Source organism: Harpia harpyja, chromosome 14 (assembly GCF_026419915.1).
Source record: "Harpia harpyja isolate bHarHar1 chromosome 14, bHarHar1 primary haplotype, whole genome shotgun sequence".
In the NCBI taxonomy this organism is placed as follows: domain Eukaryota; kingdom Metazoa; phylum Chordata; class Aves; order Accipitriformes; family Accipitridae; genus Harpia; species Harpia harpyja.
In genome coordinates, this window is record NC_068953.1 from 30778959 (window position 1) to 30806782 (window position 27824).

General features: G+C 41.9%; 1 protein-coding gene and 1 long non-coding RNA gene across 2 annotated transcripts in view; both read right to left on the reverse strand.

Annotated features, from left to right (window-relative positions):
- Positions 1-8010, reverse strand: part of RFX7 (regulatory factor X7) — a 50749-nt gene extending 42739 nt beyond the window's left edge. The window contains exon 1 of the mRNA XM_052807585.1: positions 7580-8010. Coding sequence (XP_052663545.1) covers positions 7580-7725 — 146 coding nt within the window. The 5' untranslated portion in view covers positions 7726-8010. The remainder of the gene's footprint in view (positions 1-7579) is intronic.
- Positions 8011-9605: 1595 nt separating this feature from the next.
- The window catches only part of LOC128150767 (uncharacterized), a 35265-nt gene continuing 17046 nt past the window's right edge, over positions 9606-27824 (reverse strand). The window contains exon 4 of the long non-coding RNA XR_008238170.1: positions 9606-10768. This is a non-coding gene — a long non-coding RNA (uncharacterized LOC128150767). The remainder of the gene's footprint in view (positions 10769-27824) is intronic.

Sequence of the window (27824 nt, forward strand, 5' to 3'; positions counted from 1 at the left end):
ACCACAAGCAACTAAGAACAAGCAACAGGGAAAATATTTGGGAAGTTCCGAATGTTTTTTTCCACTGTCTTAATGATTAAACGTTCAACAACAGAAAACACTTGGCAGCTTACTGAAAGCCTGTTGATGGCACAGCAGCCGATAACAAGCACCCTACTTGATGACAGATAATCCTTTTTCCATTAAATCAAGAAAGCATTAATATTGAGATAGTGGCTAACTCCATCTAGAACCAAGCAAACCAAACCCTCAAAATTCCCAAAGATCTGAGGGAACACAACAAAACACTCCAGCACTTTCATAGTTTTTAGATATATTTAGGGATTCTTCTCACTGGCTTGAAAGTACCAATTTCTGCTGGCCTTCTGGTTGGGCTCTTTCTGGGTGACAGAGCACAGCATTTTCATCTATTCAATTTACCTTTTGAATAACCTGGTGATAACTTTTCAAACATACAGTCCAGCATTCTACCTGGACTGCTCCAGAGGCAAGCTAGAAAGCTACCTCCACTCCTCATCTTCACAGTTTAAAAATAAGGAGTTCCTTATTTATACATGAGGCTTTGTAATATTAGATATTAGAAAGGCTTGAACCAAAAATCCAAATTTGGATCCTGATCTGAATTTTGCAGCTCTGGCCATTCTCCAAATACTTCTGTTTGGCAAGCAGCAGAGTGGAGTAACAAGAGAAGGCAACACACACAAGTTAAGGGATCTGTATAAAAACATTAAGCTCAACCCCTGCTCTCAAAACTACACACACACACACACACACACAACGTAACAAAACCACACCAAGCCCCAATTAAATAAAAGATTAATCAGTGCTCCTGTATAAATCTGATCACCCAAACCTGAGCAGTACTGTCATCCTACCCAGTTACAGTATTTTTTCTGATTTATACGGCACCCAGAAAATTTTAGGGCACGTTTCTAAGTGTTCCTTTCAGATAGAGATTTGGATTCCTACTCGCCAATGGCATAGACACATGTAAGTCAAACAGAACTGCTTCAGACAGCAACCCGCCCAGCTACGGAGGTCTGCGATGACAATCCTGCAATTCTGTGCTTATTAAGAACTCATTAGAAATGCTGCTCTGAATCACAATGTCACACCATCTGACTTGCTTCAATGAAGGGAACTCCTGTGGTGGAAAGTAAAATGTTTATGAAACAAGGAATTGCATATGTTCAATGCTGTGAAGTCAACAATTTAATGCACTTCTATGCATTTTAAATGAACAGCAATAAAACTTAGCCAAATATTTTATTACTTGAATATTGTTTTTTCCCCCCATATACTTTATTAGATCCTATTGTTTCAAGGAACAAAGACAAACAAAACCCACAAGCAAGAGTGAAAACTCCACTCTTCCTAAAAGCAGATTTACAAAGATCTTTTTTCTGCAAAGCTATTCCATCCAACTCAGAGCCAGGATATTCAATAAAACCTCAACTCCATTCTCAAAAGGTTACATAAAGGTCAGCATTCATTTTATTCAGGTTTATTTTCTAACCTTGTAAAAATGCCTGCAGACCAAATTGGCTTCCACACCTGCTGACCTAGAAACTCCACCACTGTGGTGGGCGTGCCCCGTTTTGGAAAGTTGCTTCTCCTCCCACACCAATCTGGCACTGACTGCTACGTGACACTGACCTGCCCGCTCCTGGCCGTCAGCGACCTGGAGGAAGGCTTTACCAATAGCAAGGGGATGCATTTCAGCAGAGAATAGTAAATTTTTTTTAAGCCACTTTGGTGAGAAGGAATTCTTCCAGGGAGCTTCCCCCCCAAAAAGGAGGGTTTCCTGCATACATGAATGTGTCGTAATAGATAAAGGATGTACCTGGACCTCGTTCAAGGGAATGTAAGATCTCCAAAACAACCCACAGAGGGGATGGAGCAGCCATCCTCCAGGAAAAGAAGTCAGGTTGAAAAAGTGACAAATGGTGTAGGGATTTATTTCGCCCAATTCAAGAGATCTGCACCACAGATGGTTACACCCTGGCACACAGTTTAAAAATTTGTTTACAGTCAAAGAGAAATAAGCACATAAAGTGATCAGATGGATTGTTTTATGGAAACGTCTTCCCTAGGAGATGGCCCTCACCTCAGAAGTGCATTTTTCTCCACAATGGCTTCGAGGCAGTTACCTTGACCAACTCATACAGAAACAGACGGAGTCAAATGAAACAAATTCCACTTTCTGTTCCTATCCATTTGGGGAACCAGAGTGTGAAGGAGAATGACATGCTGCTAAGTGCTTTGCCCAAGGAAGACTGACCTTCCCTGAAATCATCAAGAACTACTCTAAAATATGGTTTGCAGCTCAATTTTTTCCTATGCATTTGACTGCTTATACACCATATTGGGAAATACAGTCAGGACAGGCCAGTCTCACCATCACCTGTGAACAACGCACCTGTGAACAACAGAACCATAGTAGAGTCAGTGAAAATTGGGTTAGTGACAAGAAATTTTTGCAGTTTTACACAGCCTCTCTTAGCTGAGGGGCTCAAAGTACTTTTTCAAAGGAGGTAAATACACTTCTGATGTTACACAGATTTAGTGAAATGAGTGCAGCCTGTACACCTGTCAATGATAATTATTAGCTCTTGCTCACAATAATTAGTAATCTTTTACTGAAGAATTTTTAAGTTTTGTTTCCCACCTCCAAGAATGAATTAACCAGGACAGAGGAGGGAGTGGTGGCTTGTGCATTTTGGGCTGGGGGCACAAAATTACATGTAGCTGGAAATTACAGAGTCTGTAATCAGTTACAGGAAATCTTAAGTTCTCCACTCAGTCTTGACAGACCATTGAACAAAATACAGAGGGTTGCGTTTTTTCCCTCTTATTCCCTGTCTCCCTCCCCCAAGCTACAGAAAATTGAAAAAGAGTAAATATAGATGGATTGGTCTACAGATTAATCCAACTTGACTCAAGAAATCCGTGTTTTAAAAGAATACATAAAGTGTGTTACAGGAATTTCAACTGCAGAAGAAAACTACCAAAAAGGTGTTTGCACCTGTATTTGCAAAGAGCCTGACAGACATACCTTGAGCTTCCCTCTTCATTGCCAGGTATTTTATTAAAAATATCAAGACCGTCAATCATTTTTTTTGCTGACCTAACCATACAAATAAGTAGCAATTCCTATTATGAAAAATCTCAACGACATTTCCCAAATTGCAGAACGTTTGCTCTGCCAACAGCTAAGTGACAATCCACACTTGCTGACAATGCCTAATGAGGAGTGATGGATGCAATTGCAGGAGGGAGCAGGAATGATGTAAGTTGTAAGAAAGAACAGAGCCTTCCAAAGATTAGAAAATATTGGTGTTACGATCAGCTAATCTGGTCTTCTAGCAAGATACCAAGAGCCCAAAACTAACAAGGGCACAATTCACATCCTACTGTCCCTTCAACATGAAGGAAACTGGGCCTTAGGACATATAATTTTGGCACTGCCTGGCCTAACTCATGTGGTTTTCCAATACAACTTCTAGCTATAAGAGCGATTTGAGGACAAAAATTACAGATGTGAAACCCACACCCACGTCCAACTGAAATGGCTACAAAAGCAATGCTTTGTGTTTGCCACTCCACACTGCCTGGTCCTCAGCTTGGTTTACACACAAGATATCAGGGAGGGGGGAGGAGAGAAATTAATCTCTCAAGCAGAATTATTATATTCAAATCCCAACAGATGCCGTTAGGACAAAAAGACCTGAGATGCAGACAAGGTGAAAGAAGCTGGGGCCAACCCATGCACAGATGCAAGCACCAAATTACTATTTACAACAGTAAACAAGTACTCATTGAAGAATCATCACCAGTTATTCGCAACAGTGAACAAGAAAACAAACCTGTCCGTTCCTTCAATGTTTGCTGCTACGGACTGGATTTTAGATTAATACAGTGAGCAGAGAGGGATTAAATTGCCTAAAATGGTTGGTCTTTTTCTTTCACGCCAGCAAGAGCAGACTCTCAGCCGACACCTTCCTGCCTTGGTCATCTCCACATCTCAATCCTTGTGCCACACTGCTTTCACATAAGTACATCGCGGGCTGTCTTCAGCTATAGGATATTCTTTGGCAACTTAATGTAATAGAGTAGACTCTGTCTTCACCATCATATGTTTGGGTACAGAAACATCATATACAAATAACACACATTTGGTAATACAGGACCCTCATCCGAAGAAAATAATTGAAACCCCATTAGTCTACATGCTCAGACAGCTGACTAAGGAGGTTTTCCCGCCTCAGGCTCTAACGTCTGGACAAAAAGCTATTAATAAATATGAAAGCTTTAATGAATCTAAAGGGAAATAAAAACAGGCAGATTAAGGCCCAGTGTCCAGCGAAGACCAGGGCAATTCACAAACCCGCCCAACCTGACACTAATCAGCCAGGCTGGGCTCCCAAAGACGTGTTCTCCCCGTCTAGACTTCTAATCCGTCAATGGGAAAAGACATCTAGTATTATTTCTGCCCATTTCATCGACACCGTAAGAACGCATCCAACTGCCTCAGCAACTCACATACGCAACACGAAACAAAAACGGACACCACTTTGCTGGATGTGTTCAAGTGGGGCAGACAGGAAAAAATGCAGTTAGACATCGATGAACTTTAATTATTGTAACCAAACAGCAGTTAAATACCTGTATGTGATGTTGTAATGCAAATAAATACTTCCTGATTTGTTTTTAACCACAGTTAAGTAACTCTCTTATCTTGCCCTCCTCGGTCCAAACTAATGGTCACTTTATATGCAAAAAACCAACAACAACACAAAAAACCACACTGGACTCCTAATAAGCACATTTTTAAGTCTTCAGTACATACACTGACTGTGCCTGCAATTTTAACCAGCAGGACTTAACCTATTGTTTCATTTTAAGGGACTCCACATGTTCACAATTACTTGAGCTACTTTTGTCAAACTACATTTTAATTTAATAAACAGAATAAATTAAGTATGAGTTGAGATAATGAATAACTCATTGTCCCGCTCGAGGCCTACATCACACACTATATTTATATTTGTCTGTACAGTGGAAGGACAAGCACAGACTTGTTTGTGATCCTCAAGTCCAGTATTTCAGTAGCTGCTATATTTTGCTATACTACTATTTTCATTGACAACACAATTTGAAGACTGAAACTTTTTTTTTTCTTAATCAACAAACACAAACAACTAGAAACGTCCATCCACTATGCATAAACGTGTAGGAGAAAAGAGGCGGGGGGGGGAACAATACAGAATAGTACTAATCTAGATGTGCTAAACCCTTTGGGAAGCAAAGGCGGAATTTAACACATCAACCTGCCAGCACACACAACCGGCACGGCAGAGGAAGAGGGGAGGAAGATGAGGGAAGGCAGAAAAGAGGAAGCTCTCTTCTGCACATTACACCTAGTTCTATTAACAACAGAGCACTGCCATTTTCACAAGCAGCCTTCCACAATCTCTCCCACTGTTTATCCATCACCAGCGCACACAGCACCCACTGAACAGAATAGCAGATCCGGGACTGCAACTACAGAAGACGACTTTCCACTGTTTACTCCGAGTGCAGCATGCACGACTTCCCTGGCCACGCTCCTCATCCTTGCTGCTCAAAAACCACCACCGCATCTACATGAAGATGCAAATTAACATTAAATTCCAGCCTCCAATGAAGACTGCTTGATCGCAATACAGAAACACAGAATTTCTATAGTCCCAGACAAAAGATTTGAAGATATCAAAGAAAAGGTTTTCTTATAAGAAACAACCTTATCTACAAATACTGCACTTCAACAGTATAACCCGCAGGAAATGGATACTGCCCGAAAGCAGCAGGGAAGTCCCAGCCCCGGGCAGGAAGCAGGTAGCCAGGAGGAACCTCTGTGAAAGTACCAGGAGACAGGGCTGCAAGGTGCTGGCAAAACCTCCACTGGTCACAGGCACTTGGCACCAGGCAAGCCACTTACACTGGGCAAAACACTGCATTACTTTATACCAAACCTGGGCTCAGGCTGTTCATCAAGTCTACCCGAATTAAATAAGCAGCCTTCATTTAAAAGGCTAACGTATGCACTCTTTTTCCTTGAAAACAAAACCCATAATAAAAGCAGAGGTTTTACTTAGTAGCCATTTTGTCTTCAACTTGGACATGATACCTAAACCTGAATGCAATGTAAACATGCTCTCTGAGGCTCATTTCCAAACAGCACGTTCATGGAAAGAGAAGAAAATACAGAAAGGCCATCGCTAAATACCACAATAAATTAGGAGGGTGTGAAGATTTTGTGATCTAAACAGACAGGAAATTCTGCATTTCGTATTCCTTCTCTAGGTCACATTGCAGAGAAAACCAAAACAAAAGGTAGCAAGTGTGGCTTAAGGACAATGAATTATTATTTACTGTTTAAATTAAAAAAACAACCAACAAGAAATGCAATTTCAGTATGCCATACAATAAAAGAATCTGAAGGTAAAATTATATTTAGATTCTTTCTTTTCCAGCTACATGAATTCAAGCCATAAAACCTAACTACAGTATGAAGTAATAGGCAAGCTAGATCAGTACGTTTTTATTAGGATGAGCACATGTATATAAATGTATATACGGTGTGTATGTATAAAGGAAAACATTATGTATGAGTAACCTATATTTACAACTCCCAACTTTCACAATACTTTATCAACTTCCTCAGCCAAAAGCAGCTTTTAAAAACATACACAAAATACAAACGCTGCAGGTGACAGCCTCTTGCAGATTTGGGGGGGAAAAAAAAAAATTAATTGCAGGGCAAGCTAAACTCAATTTATCTCTTTCCCCCAAATGAACACAAAATAAATATTCTTAAGTAAAATGTTCGTTTACTAAGAATTTTGTTTTAATTTTCAGAAAAAAAAACCAAACCAAACCAACTGGATTCCTGTGCAGGAACTTGCAAACCATCACCACAACTTTCAGCCAAAATTGCATTTCAACTGCCAGACTGGAAACTCAGAAAAACAGGGGTTTACGGGGAGGCTAGAAAAATGCACCCTTACTGCAACACTCTGCATTCCCTGCTGCATCAACATTCTGTGCTGGGCGTCTCGTGTGAACGTTAAAAAAAAACAGACGTAAAAAGAGAGGGCCGCGTAAGATGCCGACTGATACAAACGCCTTCAGCAGGTGAGATGGTACCCATCCGTCTGAACGGAGCCGCTCCGTAATTGCCATTACCGCTGAACACAAGCGGGCAGCACCATTAACCCACCCCCGGCGCACGGCAGGCTGCCTCGTTCCTGGAAAATAACAAGCACCAGGCACGGCAACAGCCACGAGCCTCCCGACCGCCTAACCGGCGCACCTGCCCACGACCACGCGTGTTTTCCGCACGTCTGGGGACGCAGCCCCACGGCGCGGGGAGCGCGCGCAGCTCCGCGCTTCCCCGCACAAAGGGGCCGCGCCCCCCCCCCCCCGCACCGCCTCCGCGCCCGCGCAGCGCCCCCACCCCACCCCACTCCCCCCGCGTACCCGAGCGCCGGCCTGGGGCGCAGCCGACCCGGGCGGCGCGGCGGAGCCCGGCCCTTACCAGATGGAGCTGCGGATCTTGTGCTGCAGCGCGCTGGCCTCGCCGCCCTGCAGCCCCGGCACCAGGGTCGGCAGGGCCCCGCCGGGCGCGGGGGTGCCGGCGAGCCGCCGCAGCGGCTGCCCCTCCGGCTGCTGCTCCTCGGCCATGGGGGCGCGGCGGGCGGGGACGCGGAGCGGCGCTGGCCGCACTAGGCCTCTGCCGCAGCCCTCGAGTGAGTTGCCTTCCCCTGTTGCCCGGGGGACATCACGGGCGGAAAGCCGAGCCGCGTCCCGCCGCTACGCCGCAGGATGGCGAGCCCGGCTCGCGGCACGGCGCATGGCGGCCCGGCCTCCGCCGCCGCCGCCCCCGCGCAGGGTCGCTCCGCGCTCCCCCGCCTCGCAGCACCTGGCCCGGCTCGCCGCCGCCGCTCCTCGCCCCGCGGCCGCCGTGCCCGCCCGTGCGCCGAGTGCGCAGGCTCGGCGCTGCCCGAGCAGACGGGCCGCCCCGCACCGCCGCCGCCGCCGCTCGGGGAGGGGGCCGGGGGCGCGGCCGGCGGCGGCGAGCCGGAGCCGGGGCGGGGGGGCAGCCCCTCCGATCGCCCCGGGCCGGAGCCCGCGGGCTCCCGCCGCGGGGCGGTGGGCTCGTCCCCGAGCGGTCCGGCTCTGCGGGGGCTGCCCCCCCCCGCCGCCTGCCCCCCCGCGCGCCGGCGGCGAAAATAACACGTGTGTGTGTACGGTTTTTGTAGATAGATATATAATACACGTAGATGTGCATGATTTATATAGGGTGCACCGAGCGCATGCTGCGCACTGGAGACACGTGAACCCCGCTCCTGCGGCGGCGGCGGCAGCATTACATCAGCTCGCTGCACCACAGCCGTCCGGCGCCTGTCGGGGTGCTCCCTGCATCTTCCCCTGCCTCCCCACGCGGGCAGCGCTCCCGAAATGCTCGCTTGTTAAAAAAAAAAAAAAAAAATTTAAATTCCTCACAAGTCCCCGAGGAAGCCAGCCATCGACAGGGGGCCGGTGGCAGGCCAGGCCCTCCCTCACCCTCAGCCTTCTCGTGTGTCCCCTGGACATAAATGGGGCCATGGTGCCATTAGTCCCACGGGCCTTTACCCGGAGCTTTCTGTCAACAGCAAAGATGGCTCAAGCTGCCCCTCTGTTGCCTCTCTCTTCCCAATCCCTCCAATTCTGGTTGTGTTCTGACAGGAATTCACCATTTTCTGCGCTCAGCATGCAGCAGGGGGGTGGACGCACAGGTACCCTTTCTGAAGGTGGTACGCAAGGATAAAGGAAGGACTTCCTAGCCTGCGCTGGTCACAGAAAACATGGGCCTAAAGACAACAAATAATGTAAATACACACATCAAGACATGGCATTGCTAAATTTAGGAGATGAATATTTGTAAATTACTATGCCACCAACCAAAGCGAGACTTTTCAAAAATAAATCTTTGCTTACATTTCCACTGCTCCAAAATCAGAACATTAATGGCTATGGCAATGATGGTGACTTTCTTCTCCTTATAAAAACCCTCATCAGAACCACAAAAACTAAGCTCTCTTGTTCCTGCCTCTTATTAAAAGCTTTTTTTTTTTAACTTTAATTGGAAATTTCTGAAGGGCATCCAAAAAAAAGAGAAAAATACAAGTAAAAATTGTGATCAGAAGTAAACAGAGAAGTAATCAATTTAAAATCCCTAACCTCTATAGTTTTTGTATAACCTGGCACAGGATGCAAAGGTGAATGTCCTTGGTGATATTTTCTAGTTTTGTGGCAATTTCCACTTAATACCAATTGTATCAACACAGCCAGGGTTGCCTCTGTTGAGATCTTTTGTTGAATCCTGTGAAATCTGACTGGCCAGAGCTTAAACCACAGGGATCCCAGCCCTAAAAACATTCCAGACAATGCATATCTATCAGTCCCAGATTGAAATCAATGGGCCTACACAACAGAATAAAGTTCAACAGATGTGCATCGTGTTTGCAGGATCATAGACTATTACAGTAAATCGGAAAAATACACATCATTTCAGTGTTGCTTTAGTCTAAACCAGCAGTTGGAAGACACATTTATTATTTAGTTCCTCGTGAATTTAGTTCCCAGCCATGTCAAATTGTAATCACACTTATTTACAGATGTATGGGCATCATATGACCAAAAAAATAGTCACATCTCTTCTGCAAAAGCTGCCACGCCGGGCACAGGCTGGCACCCCGAGGCCGACACCACCGCTCTGTAATCACACCGGGTGTTTTAGGGCAGAATGTGATTAAATTGGCACAGAGATTAAATAAGTGAGCTAGACTCCCAGGTTACATTTTTGTGGTAGCAGCAGTCAGTGGGCCTCAAAAACTATGTCTGTATTCCCATATCTCACCATCGATTCATCTTTTTTAAAAAAAAAACAACACTTTTTTTCCTGTGCTTTTTTGGTGTGAAACCTTGGAACTGTTAGCCAGTTTCTATTACTGGGTTTGAGTAGTAGGCCCAAAGTAATATTACAGAGAGGCCCAAAATAGCATTGGGGTTCCATTTTGTGCAAAGAAGGGATTTCCTCCTCGGGCCTAGCAGTAAAGAATAATTTAACGTTTTTTTCCCAGCATGATACCTGAAAGCAATGGTGCTGTGTTGCGTACAGGTGGAACAGAGAGGCCCACGCTCTGCTCTCCAAGAGCCTTTTTTCGTATTAAGAGTAATTGTCCTTCGGTGCTTTCCTCGCGTTCCCTCAGTGGGACTGAGCGCAGGGTTTAGCGCAGGTTTGTTACATGTCTGTTTTAACACCGAGTGACGAATTTTTCCCGTTATGCAGTAGGCAGGCCCATAAACGGAGGCCATTTTAGCTGGCTCTTACACACCCAGCTGAACTTGCCTTGTGTTTCATATGGTCTCTGCACCTGTGCAAAATGGGTGAAAGAAAAATGGTGGCATCTTATACACAGTTTACATGATTATATACAACTAAAGCAAAGAACAAATAGATCCAGAATAATTGTGTAAACAAAGAGCTTGTGCTGATAGAATTAACTTGAAGGCACTGAGGGGAATTATTTAATGGCTAAGAGATGAACCTGAACTCGGATGGACTGACTGGAGACCTCCGGAGAATATCCACTGAGGACCACTGCAACCATCTGCTGGAGTTCTTGTACCTAATGGCTCTGAACACCTTCCTTTGATGCAGAGACTGAGCTCCTGGTCAGCACTGTATAAAAAACACAAAAAAAAGTAATACAAAGGAGTTAATTTTAAGTCCCATTACTGTAAACAAAGGCATGTGTGAAAGTTTAAGCATGTCAGAAACCTGACCAGTATTTGCAGGAGCAGGATCTTTCTTCTTTCCCATTTTCCAAATGTCTTTTTATTGAAGAGCACAACAGCTGAGCTCAGAGCAAGTAGGCTGGGGGCTTCCTGTCCTCCTTTCCCTTTCTGCAGCGAGATCTTGCTCGTCTAGAAACTGATGTTGCTGTATTAAAGCTAAAATTCCTGTCTTTTCTAAGTCAAAAGCGCTGGAAGCCTGCTGTGCCGGACAGATATATTCATTAGAGGATCATCTTCAAAAGAGAATGAAAGAGCCGTTTTGGGGAAAGAAAGAGCCAGCTGTCTGCACAAAGACAGTCTCCACCGTGTGGTGCTGTGACAGGTGGGAGCTAACTCCATTTTGCCAGGTTAATTCCAAAAGCTATGTTTATTTTTCCTCCTTTTCTAGAGCTTAGGATCTATGCAAGCCCTCTCTGCAGGGAAAAGTTGTGCTTAAATACTGTCTAACCTGTTTTCCGGGATTTTCTCTACTGTACTTTAGTGTAGCTTTGTTTTGTTTTTTCTTCCCTGTTATGAATTGTCGCTGACGGTCAGGGAATATAGCTTCTCATGCTTTCAAGGAGGAATGCCATGCGTCCCTTTCTCCAGCTAGCAGCCAGCACTGAGGGGAAGGCACTTTTCCCTCTCTCCTGTCAATAGGGAGGGATCTGCCACCTCCTGTCTAGCACAGGGCCAGAGACCTGCACACTCAGAGACTCACCCGAGGTATGAGGCAAATAAATAATGAAATCTCACTATCTTTATCCTCAAGACAAACATAAAACATATTCTGTGAGGATAATTGACTTCAAAGGCTTGCTAAAAAAAAAGACACTTTCCAAAAGCTTTAAATGCTGGTTCAGTGAACTCCATTTTGATGCCTTTTTGCAACTCTCCTTCCCTAGGGATGTCTGTCTCTGTGTATCCTGAGCTATGCCAAAGACATCTCCCTGTGATTCTCATTGTTTTGTTATCTCCATTCATGTGTAGCCCCTGTAAAATGAATGGGCAATAACTAGTAATTCACCTAGCCAATTTTAATGAATACTCAGCTTTTATAGTTTCAATTATAAAAAAAAAAATAGCCTAGGAAACCTTTAAACTCATGTCATACCAAGTGACAGGAGAAACTGGGCTGTGTTCAAACCTGGCAGTCAAAAGTTGGCTATTTTAATTGTGATGAAAGCCTGCTTGACAAGAAGTTTGCCAAGCTTTGCTGGGTCTTGCAGCATCTGTTTGGAGTGGGTGCAAGTGTTGTATGGTAGGCAATATTGCAACCTGGCAAATAATGGGAAACATTACAAAAAAAATGCTAGGGAAGTCTGAGGTAGGCCCCATGATCATGACTCCTTCTCCAGCAAAGAAAGAGTATTAGCTACCACTCTTGACTAGTTATGGAAACCATTTTCTTGGTAACCACAGCTCCAGTTCTCTGCTTTGCCATCCATTTAGTCATTTATATCTCTGCAAGGCAGTTTTAAGGTGCTAATGACATGGGTATGCAGCCCTTACTCTGTGCAGATGTGGACGATCATCAGGTGCAAGACAGCAATGGCCCAGGCTCACACAAGCCTGGCTGTATCTTGCCATGGTCAGTCAGACAAGAAGTATGGCGTTTTGCTGGGTTACTACAGAGATCATTTGCATTCTGTAAGTCATGATTAAATTCCCAAGGTCCATCCAGGTTCTTTGATGATACAGATAGTTTGAAACTTTTCATTTCTGTAGACTGCCTCCTGTATACAGTACAATAAATCTTTGTCTCAATGTAATGTCAAATAGGCTCAGCTGCTGAGCTTGAAAAAGTTATGAGTATGGTGTTCCTATATTCTGCATGCTTGCCTTCAAGCTGGAAGAAATCAATAAGGAAGAAAAAGGCGCCAACTACCACAGTCTAAGAAAACTACTTAGAAGGGGATAGTGGGTCATGAAAGTGGTGATTCAGATTATCCTGTACAAGGCTGATGAGCAGGAAGGAATGGCCGTCACTGAAAGAAATACCAAAGTTTGATACTGAATGAGGTTTTAAACAGAGACATCCTTCCATTTTCAGTGTTGTTGAATAATTGATGCTCCTGCAGGTAGAAGTTAGGGGAAAAATATTTTCAGTCAGACCCCTACACAGATGCCTGATCTTGTCAGTTGTCTCTTGTGCTGACCCAGAGGCTCAGTTTTAGGGAGATTCTGACAGAATCAAGGCCAAGGAGAGAGAAATACATGCAAGTTTCATGAAACAAAGCAATCAACACTTCAGTCTTCTCTTGATTTTTTCCCTTTTGAGATCCACTAGTAAACTGGAAAGGCACAAGCATACTAAACATTTCCTACCTGCAGAATGGCTTGAGTGCAAGGAGGGGGCAACCTGCACAAAATCATGACCCAGATAAGCCTCTCATGGTAATGCAATGGCTCCAAGTATCTGATAGCAGAGGATGGGAGAGCACTAAATCCCCAAATGCAGAGCCACATGGCACAGGAACCATGAATTTCAGCTACATTGGTCCAAGCTCTGGATCCCCAGAAAAACTATGGATGTCCTTAATCTTACTGCTGCCTGAAGGAATCCTGGAGGATTTCCAAGCCCTACAGCCTCCTGAGAAATTTGTTTGCATTTTCTCCTGTATGCAAATTGGCAAGGCAGTGATCCAGTGATACACAAGTGTTTGCAATTACAGCATTGCACTTTGATTCCCCATCTTGCAAGCAGGCATTGTCTTGAAAGATCAAACACCATCCTGAGGATGCATTAAGGATTTTTGTTGTCAGAGAAGTTGCTCCCCAGAAATGGAGGGAAAGGAAAATGCTACCTGCACCTTATGCCTGTATAGGGAACAGGTAAAGCCACACAACAGTACGACGCCATAGCCTCCCATTTTGTCTTTCTTCTTTCAGCTTTCTATCCCTGACAAGACAGTAGGGTGTCCTGTCAAAGATCAAAGCAATCGCATCTCATCACTACTGGTTTACGTCCATCTGGTTTTAACACTTCAGTTCTTCTTGGTCAAAACTCCATCCCTCCCCCTGCTCATCTTCTGGCCGGCAGCTCCACCACCTCTGAGCACCACGTCAGGACCCTCTTGTCCGCGAAGGCTTTTGCCTCAAGGGCTGCTTCCTGGACTCTTTGCAACCTTTCTGCCAGCAGCTACTGCACCTCCAGCATCATTGGTGGCTGCTGAAGGCAGTGCTGCCTATGCCTGGGAGCGGTGCTATCCGTGCTCGTCAGGACACAGCAGGAAACGTCTGGCCTCCACTCCGTCACCATCTGCTAAAACCAGGCCTCCTCTGGCGGGAGTCCAACACAAAGTAAATAGAGTTTCACAGCCAGATTTCAAACAACAAAATAACTGAGAAATATGGCTCACTGCTCCTGGTTTTCAAATTCAAAACATGGAAAGCCCTAAAAGCAAAAATCCTTTATGGATCCCAAGATCTTTTGGTTGCCAAATGGGTCCATTGCAGCTAACGCTAGGGAGAAAGTGCAGTGATGTAGCAATTTTAGTTGGCTACACTTAATTAGTTCAATTTACGCATTTGCTAATTTTTAAGATGATTTCTTTCTCAAGATCAGTGATGGAGAAAAATTAAATCGTCAAACTGGAGACCGCACCTTGCAACATTTGTATGGGAAACTACAGAGATAGAAGAATTCTGAATCTTGCTACTGTACAATATTTTTCATGGTATAGGAGAGAGAGGAGGACTCAATGAAGTGTGAATGATTTTTTAAAAGAACAGATTGCCATGTGTTTTGAAGTAGGTCAAGTTTTTGGCCTAGTTTCCTTTAGAGTGTCCCTTAAAGCAATGGGGTTTGAATATCCATGATAGTGCCATTGCTTTTTTGTTTTTTAGCCACTTCTATGTGTGGCTCTAGTTGTAGGGCAGAAATACTCCAGCATAAAACTACAATGGCAAAGACCACGTGTCTCAAGCAGTATTTCTGAACAAGTTAAACTGAACAGTAAAATCTCAGCAGTGGCTGCATTTCATTCTCACGTGTAATGTTATTCTGAAAAGTGACTAAGAAAAAACAACTATAAAAAAAGGTGATGGCCAGTGAAGCCAACACCTGCGGACCAAGTCCTGTCAAACTTGACTTATTAACTCTCCAAGTTTCAGGAGGGTTAGCACCATTGTTTGCTTTCCATCTTTAAATTGATTAAATCAATTTTAACTTGATTTAAGTAGAAAGTAGAATTACAATAATGACACTTAGATTGAAGATAGACAAGGTGGTACTTATAAGAACAAACCAAGGCCACCTGTGTTGAATGGAGATAAAATACAATGGTCAGCTGTCAAAGCAAAAAGAAGCTGTATGTGTACATTTAGATTCTAAAAAAGAATGTTCAAGATATTTAAAGAGGGAGGAAATTCTGCAAGCAATATTAATTGATACAGAATAAATACCATCTGTCTTCTATGTATGGAGCAGTTTGGTACATATACTTATGGAAGCATCTTTGCTCTATGACATAACTTAGGTATAATACACATGTATTTATGATGTTACACAGACTTAATTATTCAACATAATACACATAGCAGTAATTGTGGTTGGACTTAGCGCAGCTATGTGGAGTGAGGCAGGACATGAGGAGGATTTCCTCCATCCCAGAGCCCTGGAAAAAGGCTAGGTACAAATCAAGAGTGGTTGTGCTTGGGGAATACAAGGACGGGATTTGTCACTCTACCTACTCTCCCCTGAGGCAGAGGCAGGAGCTCAGGACATCCTTATTAAGATGCAGGTTCTTCTCCCCACTAAGCTGATCCATAAGGGATAGTGCCCTTCAGGCACAACCCATTTAAAATGTACCTTGTTGTGGTGAAACTCTTGATTGACCTAAAGCGCAGCTAGTAATAAACATTAGTTGGCTCACAGTGTTGTACAGCAATAAACATACTGAAGAGCTTGTCAGTGCATGCTTCGGGAAAGAAGTACAATCTGGAACAACAGGGTCTATGCATACACTTGGAATACAAATCTTTTGCAGGCTGTGGACTTCATTATGAAAACCATTCATGATTCCAGTTAAGCCATGAGTGAAGGCAATGCAAAGGCTTGTCCGGTATTCATCCCACTATAATGTGGAAAGATAAATCAGCCTTTTTATAATGGAGACAGTTTTAAGAATACCTTTGTTTTAATGATTAACATTATTTTGCACTGAGATTTGTAGTTGTAACCACCGTCATGGACTGGAACCTTTGTTTTGTACCTGTTCCTACTCTTCATCCTTTGCTGAAGAACCAGCGTGAGCTGTTACACACATGGCTTTGTGTGCACAGTTTATGACATAAAAAGGCTCAAGAAGGGGAAAGAGGATCTTTCTTTTTGCAGAATATCACAAAGTGCAGGAAAAGTAATCTAGAAAGCTCCCAAGGATACTGATTTTTGAACAACTTTTTTCACGTATTACTCCCACTACTTCTTGCGAGACAAGAATATTATGCATACAGATCCGGTTTGAGTTTTCACCCTGGCAGTTCCTCCCAATATTGCTCATATATCAAAATCACTTTCACTTCATAATTGATCATAAACTCTTCCAATATTATCTTTGTCTGCTACTCTCTAAATAATTAACAAAGATGCCAGGCAGATTTGCGCTGCATTTGATAAGTAGCAGGAAAATGTTAGCATCTCTGCAATGATCCCACTTCCAATAGCCGGCAAAGACTTATCCTGCAAAGAATCCCACTGAAATGTCTTCCTCAGCATGAATATGTGATTGCAGAATTACTCAATAAGGACTGGTGGACTAAATCTCATTCATTTATAATCTGAATCAAGTTGGGAAAAAAAGTCATATTATCTATTTGCATTGAATAGGTTTATAAGCTTCACAGGGAGTTTTCCTCACCAGCACAGAACTCAGTGGAGCATGGACATTATTTCTTCTTATCAGGGTGAAATGTAAGAAATGGAAGACTGATTTATGATACTATACGTAAGTCGAGATTCTTAATGCCTTCTTCTGCCTTTGTAAGGAAGTTTGCACTGTGTGGTCCCAAAGCCAGCAGCACATGCAGATTTCAGGTGCAAAACAGAAGCTCAGAGTGGAATACCTGTTATATGGAACATACAGGATAATTACATTGCATGCTAAAGTAAGGCAACTGGCTCAGCTGCCTGAAGGACAGGATTTTATTCTGTTGGGCTGAAGTGGGGTTGGAGCCAAGAACATTGAAAAGAAAATGTTGTTCATAATCCATCTGGCTGAAATCTTACACTTATCCTATCTAGGCACTGGATCTAGCTCAGAGCCAAAATTAGGCTATCAGGAAAGGTACCACTGAGGTGGGGATGAAGCCAGAGAGCTGTTGAGGGAACCCACTCCATGGGCAGATAACATGTGAACGGGGGTGGGAGGGAAAGGTTGGGTAGTGGTTCCCATGTCAGATGAGTGTGGCAGTGAATGAGTCAGCAATGGTGGTTATAGTCTTCTCAGTACCCACAGGGATCTTTGCGGTCTTAACCAACGTGTTTAGGTTGGATGCTCAACCTAGCAAAAAACCCAACAGAGAAATCAGTTTAGATAGGAGAAGAATGGCATCCTTTGTCAAGATGCTTTATCAACGTCTTAATTAGTTGAACAGTTACAATATCACTACTCTTACAAATCAATACTGCATACAGCCAAGAAACAGCTGTTCCCATACTATCAGGCTTCTAACATTTCTCTAACAATTCAAAAGAAAAATGGACTAAGGTATAAACTTCAGTACGAGAGCACACTTCATGTCCTCTGCTATTTTTAAGTGAACCTAAGTGTTGATTGATGTATTTAAATAGCTTTTTAATAAATATTAGGTGTGAAATTGTGGACATTTAGATAAAAGCTGCCATTTTACAACTGATATCATCTGGGGATAGGAGGAAAGTGTGGAGATTATAGTTGATAAAATCCTGGACTTTACTGTTTGGGATGGTGCTCAGAGTTTTTCAGCAGTTTTAATCTGAATAACCTCTAGTGGAGCAGCTCAGTTTACAAACCAGTGCACTTTGCAGCTGGATGTTTTATACCACCATCAGAAGAGTAAAATAAATAAATCAGTAGGTCACCTTCCTAACTTGATTTTCCTGAGGCAGATTATTTTCTTTCCTTCACGAAGCAAGGAAGAGATCTCTTTCAACGTCAGGAAGAAAGGAAGTAGGGGCAGCTTTCCTTCTGGTCTTCATTTTTGCTTTAACCCCTAAAATTAGTTGATCACATCTTGTTCATTAAAATTTCCCATATTGGGGACGATGGGGCATTTGTTTGTTTGTTTCAGTTTTTAAAAAGTCTTCTGCCCAGATTTTAGCAGATCCCAAGCTCAAAAATCCGACTGTCTAACCCCAGTTTAAGAATATTGCTGTTTACACAATGTTGTAGGGGCCAATTAGCCAAGTGTGACATCAACCCAGGAGTAAGCCTTTTCTCAGATATAGGCTGTGTTCTGCCCGCGTTCAGGAGGTAGGAGAAGTAATGTTTAGTCCTTTTATTAACACAGCAGGCACCCAACTTAAAGCTGTGCCTATTTAGGCTTCTAAAAACAGTTTGCACTGAACATGCCCTCTGGCTTCCTGGCAGGGCTACTCCCATACCAGTAACTTGATATACTCGCTCATGGTCACCATAACACCAGCCAAGCACACGGAAATAAGAGCATCTTTAGAAAATACCTCAATGGGTTAAAAAAACAGCAGGGCACAGCTACCAAAGCCATGTCTGAGATTCTTCCCTCTGCAGAGAGGGGGCTCAGTACCTTCTGGCTGTTCGCTACTCAAAGAGGAAAAGGATGATTGTGCAGATAGCAACTTCTTGCACAGAAAATCTGTTTTCAGAATTGCAGCAATTGACTAGTTTGAGTTGCCTTATTCCTCCAGCACTGAGGTAGGAGAGGGGGCAGAATGGTATCAGCTCTGCTAATGGCACACAATGATTAAATGCTACAGGCCCAGATTCTGCCCTTATTTACTGGTGCAGCTTATAGCAGATGATGCAGTTGCACAACCATGTTAGAGGACAAACACTGTCATGGCAGAGATACAGAGCTTTATTACTAGTAATTTAACTGTCAAAAAGGAAACAATATACTGCATAAATGCCTGGTAGGTGGTTAGAAAAGATTATGTTTTTAACCTTATCCACAGTGTATTTAATCTCAAATTACAGATGCAGACATAGAACACACTGATGTTACTTTTAAACATACCAGACTTGCCTCACTGTAAGATATTTTTGGGTCTTTTTCCTTAATTTTTCTCATTTTGAAGGATTTCTTGAATAGAAAATTCTACAATCATAGCACACAGTTATCTGTTGTAAAAAAATACTACTCTGCTTTTCAAATTTCCTCCCTTCCTTTCTAAAAGCATAGACAAATTAACAAAGAATAACCACAGCTTAGTCATAAAAACAATCTGTCAATATTTACATGGTGCTCCTTCATGGAGCTCCATTTCTTGGTCTGTCTTTGCTGGCTTGATACTTCAACTAAGCCCAGTATGCATCATCAAGCCCTGGATCTAATAACATGTGAAGATGATATTTTGAGATGCATTTGCATTAGCAAGTGAAAATCCAAAGGGAGTGAGGAAAAGTGTCCTCAGCATGATTCAGAATAATTGTTGAATGAGAGGTCAGGATATAATAGGATGGAAAAAAAAAAAAGCAAAGAAAAAAAAGCAGGCAACTAGACTCCAACTAGGGAATTGAGCAGCTATGTGCAGTGATGAGAAGGCCTGTGGGTGCATTTGCAGCTTCCTCAGACACTGACTGTACAACTTTAAATTGATTTATACTTCTGTTCAAATAAAGGTGCAGCTAAGACATAGTTATGTCAGGTCCATTTTAAACTCTTCTGCTCCTCTGTAGGTTTTTGATACCACTTTTTTTGGCTCTAAGGAAATTCTTTTGAGAAAGAAGAGAATTGGGGCTTGAAAACTCCCAGCTACAACAGCTGGTGCCCTAAGCACCGTCTGGAAGAAAGAGCAGTTTAAGAGCTATCAGATTGCTTTTCCCTCTCACTGGCATTACAGCTTCATAGTTCTGACTTAACTGGGGATCAAACTTCAATATTGATAGATATTTCAGCATAAATATAATTTCTCACACCAGAACTGGGGGCTTTTAGTGCAATAGGAGCAGGCCCACTGCTTTAATAGGGACATCAGTGCGAGGCGAGTGAATGCTCTGTTTCTTTTTCATTGCAAGTACGTAAGCGCTGCTGTTTCTGAAACCCAATTACTATAGTATTGCAAGGAATAACTCAGAGCAAGTATGAAACCAAAAGTACTGCCACATAGATGCAGCATACTTCTTTCAGAAGGTTTCTACCCAGAAGTGTGATTGTTAGCTATGCAAGTCTCTCTCATGCTTTTTGCTTTTTTTTTTCTTTTATTCCCCATCATTGGGGAAAACCTGCAGTTTGGGGACTAAGCAAATAAATTTTATACCTGGAACAGCTTTATCACAACTGATTAAATGAGCATCCTTTCTGTTTCTTCACATTGAAAATCTCTGGAAAGATTTTTACAGATATTGGGGCTGGTGATATTGCACAGTCAGAGAAGGCATCTGGAACACAGCACGATGGAAGTGCTTTCAGGGGCAGCATACCTGAATTCACCTAGCGAACTGGTGTCTGAATCCTCCAGTTCAGGGAGCAAAAATACGACACAAGGCATCCCATATCCCACAAATGGTTCCAAGTAGTTTGTTTTCCAAACATTTCCAAGTGGTTTGCTTATTTTGAATTTCTCAGACACTTATGGGTGACATAATCTTAGCATCAAATTATTTACTGCCAAGTGTGCACAAGCCTCTTCCCAGAAGATCTGGCCTGGGGGTGAATAATGTACTTTGTGCATTTGCAACACAATTACTAGTCAGAGCACAGTGCATGCACTGCCCTGCTCTGCAGTTTGCCTCAATTCAGACACTCTCACTCAAGCTACTCGGGTAAAAAAAGAAGCTTTACAATTTTCCCCATAGTACACTTCCCTCCTAAAAATCTCCCACATAAGCATTCTTACTCCTGCAGCTCCACCAATGCTAGCAAGTGTGGGAGGGCTGGCATTTTTGGCACAATAATATTTGGACCCTCTCTACAGTATCTGCTCTGCTCCCTTGAATACATTTGCAATTAATCAGAGGAACTTATGACGAAGGGTGGTCCGCTGTGAAAGGTACCCAGTGCACTTGGACTCAATATCCCCTCATTTCATGCGGATAATGATGCTCTCTCTCCCCCTGGACTCCCTCTTTTCCTCAAAACTGCTGAACAAGTAAGACTAGAAGTTGAGTCTGAGGAAACGGAAAACAATAAAAGCTCTGATCTACTTGTGAAAAGTACTGTAAGAGAGCCAAGCTCTATATTATTATATTGTCTAATATACTATAGTAAAGCATTATTAAAATTGAAGCAGTTGAGTTCATTTGCAAATAGGTGATGTGTGGAGATGAACATTCTTCAGATTATCCTCATTACTACTTTCATATATGTTACATTGATTTTCATATAAACATCGTATGATCTTATGTGGTATGTAGTCAAATAGCTGGAATCCATTAAAACCATGCTCCAGCTGTGCAATCACTGTCCTCACAAAGATACATTTTTACGTGGGGTTAATGCCAAGAAGAATCCACAGCTTCAACTGTAAGAACATAAAAACGTGTTGTTTATTGCAGAAAAAAGCATTTGCAGCAATTTAAAATATCCAGTCAACACCACACTGCTAAATCTAGATAATAGAAATCCTGGAGAAATTTGAGCTAAATCTGTCTGGATTATAGTGGTGGGATTATCTGAATGCTAAATTACTGTATATGTTTTACTCGCAAACGTGAGCACAGACAGTATAGGAAGATGGATGACTATGCAGATCGCAATAAAACCCATCCCCAAGAGACTTTTTCATACACTAGGTAAACACCCCTCTCAATTTATCAAGCATTCTAGATTGAATTAATGCTGTCATTTACTTCGCTGTTGCTGTGTAGAGGAATATGGTTTAACTTGAACAGCTTCTTTAGTATCAGAAAAATAAATGTTTTCGCTGTGCATCCTTCACAACGCACAGTGTGCAGGAATATTAATTGGCTGCTGTGTTCGTATAACTGAATTAAAGAAAATACAACTGTAGTTTAGTGTGTAATCAGAAAACCAAATTATACGCAATATTGAAAGAAAAGATTAACCCTGGCTGTCTTGTTAAACCTTCCCTTCCCCTCCCTCATTGTTTACACACCAGTGTTTCTGGCTTTCTAAGGACATACAGTGAATGAACCTGGATTGACCTGACACATAGCATCTCTCAAGCTTTCCCCTTGAATGATTCACAGATGTGTGAGCTGTGACCAAAAAAAGCAGAGAGGAAAAATGCAGGGTAGTGTAGAGGCTGAGTGAATTTGAAAGAGGTGATACTGTCCGAGTGTGCCATGCCTGAGTCTCTCCTTCACTACAAGTGCACAGCTACTGACTAAAAATACACATTCCTTCAGCTGCCAGTTTAGCTCAGTTTGACAATTCCAAGTGAAATTACCGTCAGTTATGTTCATGCAGGAATTATTATTCTACTTATGCGTATGAGTTTTTATTGCTCTTTGATGCTTTTTTGATATCTTGGGTGGCAATGCTGCACGTCCATGCACCATGCAGCTACGTGGTACGTGAAGCAATCAGGAGGGCTTTCCCGGGAAAGAAGGCTAGACAGTAATTGGTGCTTCCTGTGAACAGCTACCAGCTGATGTAGATATGGCCACTTTCATTTCCTTCTTTCTCATTCAAATAATGTATGTAGCTCTGTAAACAGATTAAATACAATTTTGGATCCTGGGAAACTGTCAATGTGATCCTTTGGTCAAAGTATAAACAAACAAACAAAAGAATCAGCCTTAGCCAGAGAGTTCAGCTGCATCCAGATTTTAAGATACATAGTTTTCAGCAGAAAAAAAATTCAGAAAGGGCACCAAAACCTTACCTTTTTACTGAGAAAGAGGGACTATTATGAATAGATGCCATGAAAATTTGGGCATGATAGCTGTTATTCTCAAACTGTGCACATGTGCTAACAGATTCACAGTGTCAGCATTCTCTGCTGTTTGAGATAACAAAATGCGGGTTCCATTCTTCACTTTTTCTCCCTCAGCCAAAGGATTAATTTCTCACTATTTCTGCCACTATTTTGTCTGCTTTTGTGATGAATGTCTGAATACTAGTTGACCTAGAACACAAAAGCTTGGTTGTTGCATGAACTGTCTGTAGACTAGTGCTCTCACGGAGCTGAGCCAGAGGTGGTAACAATGAGATATTTTAAGAGTAAAAGGTTAAAGCCACCTAGACGCAAATATCACAGCACAAGTGGAAAGCTGAGTTAATGAGCTCAGGTCTACCCTGTGTCAATGACTGCAATACACACTGCGAAGAGTCTAGACCACACAGCATCAGTCCCAAAGGTGATCTCAGCATCACGGTCTCTGCCATAAAAATAATATGCAGAACAGAAAAACTTGAAAAATAGGTAAGGCAAGTGAAGGAGTACAGGTTGGAAAGGGCTAACATGAACGCTTTTTTTTAAATTGAGCTAAACTAATGTATAAAAGTAAACTCTGAAAGAACTTGGAGAGAGACAATATGGTTTCATACCATGTTACTAATTTAAAGGATAAATACTTTGGGGGATTGAAACATTAGGAAAAGATTTAAAGGAAAAGAAGAAATCTTAGTAATCTCAAACAGTACAGCACAGCCATAGATCAAACAATAAAATATGGCGCTTCATATTACTTGCAGGAATGCTAGATATGTTTCTCCCATCTCTTATATATTCACTATGAAATTCATTCTACTGTAGCCCAGACATAATTTAAACTACTCCCTCTGCCAGGAGAAACCGAACTTTAAAGGCAAATATTAACTCAACTAGCATATCTGTCTGGAAAAATAAGTATGTTTTGATTAGCATGAGCAGTATTTCAGAAGATGGATCAATTTCCATTCAAAAGGAGATGAAACAAATTTAGAAATCTGATGCAGCTATGTAGTTAGATAACAGCTCACATGCTTAGCACTATATATGAGCTTAACCACTTTCCTGAAACAGAGTTCCAACATTAGAATAAATCTCCAAAAAAACTCAAATCTTTGTCAGACGAGATCTACAAAAATATTATGCAAGTTAGGAAAAATATGTTTTCAGTTTTACACAAGTAGTGCTTTCTTCAGCATAGCCCCCTCAGATCAACAACTGCCTTTGTCACATAGGTAGCTTTGTAAAACTCCACTGACACAAACCTGGACGCTGCTCTATAAAACACTGAATGCTCAGACACACGAGTGGTTCGCACTTATCTAACAGTTGTTCAATGTGGCGCAGAAAAGAGGTAGTTTATTTTCATTTCCTATTGGACAGCTGACCACATAAGGAAAAACACAATTATACATGGCATAGAATAACATTATGTGCAGCTTTATGGTTAACATCTACACAGTTGGAAAAGCTGCATGGAAAATAAACCATGACCTTAGTGGAGGTGGTTTCTCTACTATAGGCCAGCACTTAGTCGTGGTGCCAGGGTAGCACAGGGAAAGGATGCATGATTGCTGTTCATGCTGTAATGACTTCAAAGATAAAAAGGAAAAAAGAACTTATTTTTCACTGCCATTACTTGCTTTTTTTTCCTCTTTCACAAACAATATCTTACAAAGATTTTTCCAGTCCTTAATTTCCCATTGTGTGCTGGTTAAGTGATTTCTTCTCTTCGTCTTTCTATGTGCTTGATCTGAAAGACAGTCATCAGGCAAACCTCCACTAACTGCTCATTGCTCTTTCACAGCTGATGTGCTAGACTCTTAACAGCTCTCTCTTTGCTGTCCCAGTTTGACTTGGAGACCCTTTCTTTAGATCATTCACCAAGGCTAACTGAGCTCTGACAACTGTTTCTGGGATCTGTTTTCCTTTTCCTCAATTTGTGTGATCTCTAGCATCATCTCCCAAATCAGCCAGAGAAAGTTCCTTCTCTGATTTCCTCTGCACATGGGACAGACGCTATTTTACTGTGCCTCAGGCCAAGTGAATGGAGCAGAACACCACACGCGAGTTACTCGGGCCTACAGCAAATTTGTTATACAGCAAGAGAACAGAAAACAGGAATGCTGCGAGCGATCCCCTGAGAGTTTGGTACTGTCTCAGAAACGCAGAGTCCTCTGCTAAGAGTTAGCTTATTAGAAAATACTAAGACGATTTTATTGTATTCAGTATCTCCTTAATGTGCTTTCAGATTGAAACTATTCCTCTTCTAATTGAACTAATTAATCTTCTAGCATTTAAAATGAGGAGAAAGATTAATTAATAGACATCAGCAACTTTACATGACCAGCATGACACATTACTTTTAACAAGATGGTCCCCAAGAAAAGAGTCTCAATATGTTTGTTGTCACTGAATGCATTAAAATTCATGTCAGAGATAATGACTTCCTCTATAAATAACGCCTTTACAGTGAGTACAGCAGCTTTTCATGTTGCAGGTTATCAGCTGGTTTTTTTAGTGCACTTTTGGACTTCAAGTTTGCACTATCACCTACAATATAGCTGTTAGTTCAGCCTGGTTAAGAAATGATGGGCAGGTGATCCTCACAGAAGTGAAGTCACCATTCTGGAGGTTTGACATAAGTTTATGACAATCTCAGTCTAGAATTATATTATTTAAAGTTTTAATTCTACTTAAGTACCTTTTAAGGCTCCATATACAATGAAAAGAAGCACTACAGAATCATGTTTATAACCACAGCTGTTTAATATGCTGATTTTGCATTTAAAAAATGATTAAATGTAACTTCGCATTTAATGCTTAAGTGTAAATTTTTTCATTTACTGATACCAGCAATGATTTTTCAATTAACATTTTCACTATTCAAGCTATCTGTTTACAGTGAGAATTCAACTTTTCTTTGATAGCAAACATTTGCTTTCATCTCTACATTCTACTTTCTGCTTCCTATGCAGTGGCACAATCTTGCAAAATCTGAGTTCCCAGCACTGGAGAAAAATGTCCAAATCTAAGTAAACAAAATAGCTCTTCCAGTGGATCTTTTTCTTTTGATCAGGTTTTAGTGAAAAGAATCCATAACCTAGTATTTGAATTTAAATGCCTTTGGAGTGCTCTTTTTACTCAGGACAGCCAAAGGCATAAAAGCTGAGTCATTCAAAATTAACATCAGCCAGTTTTTCTTCTCTACTACCTTGTTAACCAAAGGTTCAGAGCATTTGAACACAGACATTCATTTAATAATGCTAATAAATCAGTTGACAATAAATTTTAAAGGCATGCACAGCCTTTTACCTGCCACTACATTGCTTGTACATCTGTCCTATAACAATGAATATACACCACCTAAATTAAAGTAGGGATTCAACTTTGGGAAAGAGTACAGTAAGGAATGATGGGACAGAAGCAAGGGCATTTTTCCACTTTGTTTGGATATGCAACTAATACCTTTTGTATTTATGTATTTGTTTTTGTCAGGGATTTGAAATCTTGGGTGTTTTGGTTTGTTGTTTTTTTTTCAGAAGGCCTTCTCAGTTATCTGTTAACTGTTACCTGCTGAGGCATGAGTCCTGGGAAAACCTTAGCTGGGAAAACAACTATTGTGACCACACAACGGAAACCTTTAAATCTTTATCAGATGGACCTAGCCTGGGAATTTAGGTCAGTATGCAGTCCAGGGTTATTTTTGCCATAGGTAGTTTCTTCAAAAGACAGATGTTTCGCTGTGCCTGATTGTCCCACAGTAGTTATGTCCAAATTCTACCTCTGCATTCCCTCCCACAAAGCAATTCCCATTAGAGAAGCCCTGCTTTAGGTTACGCTAACTCAGACATTACTACTAAGGCTGACTGCTGTGATGATACCTTGGCAAAGTTTATGAACACACTCCAGATATGTACCTTTCAAAAGACTCAGTCCAATTTGAGTTCCTGTATAGAAAACAAAAGCTCCTGTGCTTTTCCTGGTAGCTCTCCTCACATCAGAGATGTTCCCTAATGCTGTACTTGGATCTGAAATCTGAGGGACTCCTTAGAGTGCTGTGGGGCATCTGCAGCAAGAGCTGACTTCAATGGCAATTGTGGGGGGTCAGCAGCCTAAAAATTAGGCCTTGTATTTTTAAAATCTATCAAACATTTTGTTGTTAAACTAACATCTTTTTTTGTGTGTGGCAGAACAACAAAAAGAAAGCCCCTATGAATTTCTGCTGGCTCTGCAATAAAAACAATTGCTGTTGGCATTTGTTTATGAAAACAGGCAAAAGATAACAAACTAATGTTCTTGCCCCAGCCGACACTGAGCTACACATCTTTTACTACAGTTAGCAAAAAAGTTTGTACCTCCCCTAAGCTGAAATAATTTTCCAATGCAGTTTAATGCACTAACAAGTCAAGTGTGTTCATACTGGTGGTTTACACAAGGGCCATGTAGGTTGACTTTTAATCCATTTTATTACACTGGAACAAGTCTTCAAACAGAGAGTAGGCATTAGCAGGGAAGCCAAGGGCTGAACTGACAATATAGACTGAATTAGCATTTATTTTACCAAGCAACATAGAAAAGAGCAAATGCCAAAACATGTGTTATTCTAGTTCAAGGCTAACATTGAATGCTAACATTGACACATTTAAAATGGTAGAACTTGTTTGTACTTGTTACATAATAGTAATTTGCTTGGTGATGCCACCCTATATTCACTGAATATTTTAGAACCATTATGTCTTAGCCTGCACTAAATGAAAAATTAATAAAAATATGCAAGTTGATAGTAAAGGCCAAATATGTTGTGATAGCGTCAACACAGCAAAGTAGTTTTGAAAGACCTCGTCTGCATTCACCCTTGATACGCACACATGTGGCAAGCCACATGAAAGCAACAGTATAAAAAAAGCGTTTTCTAAATGAATTTTACACTGTGTAGCAGAAC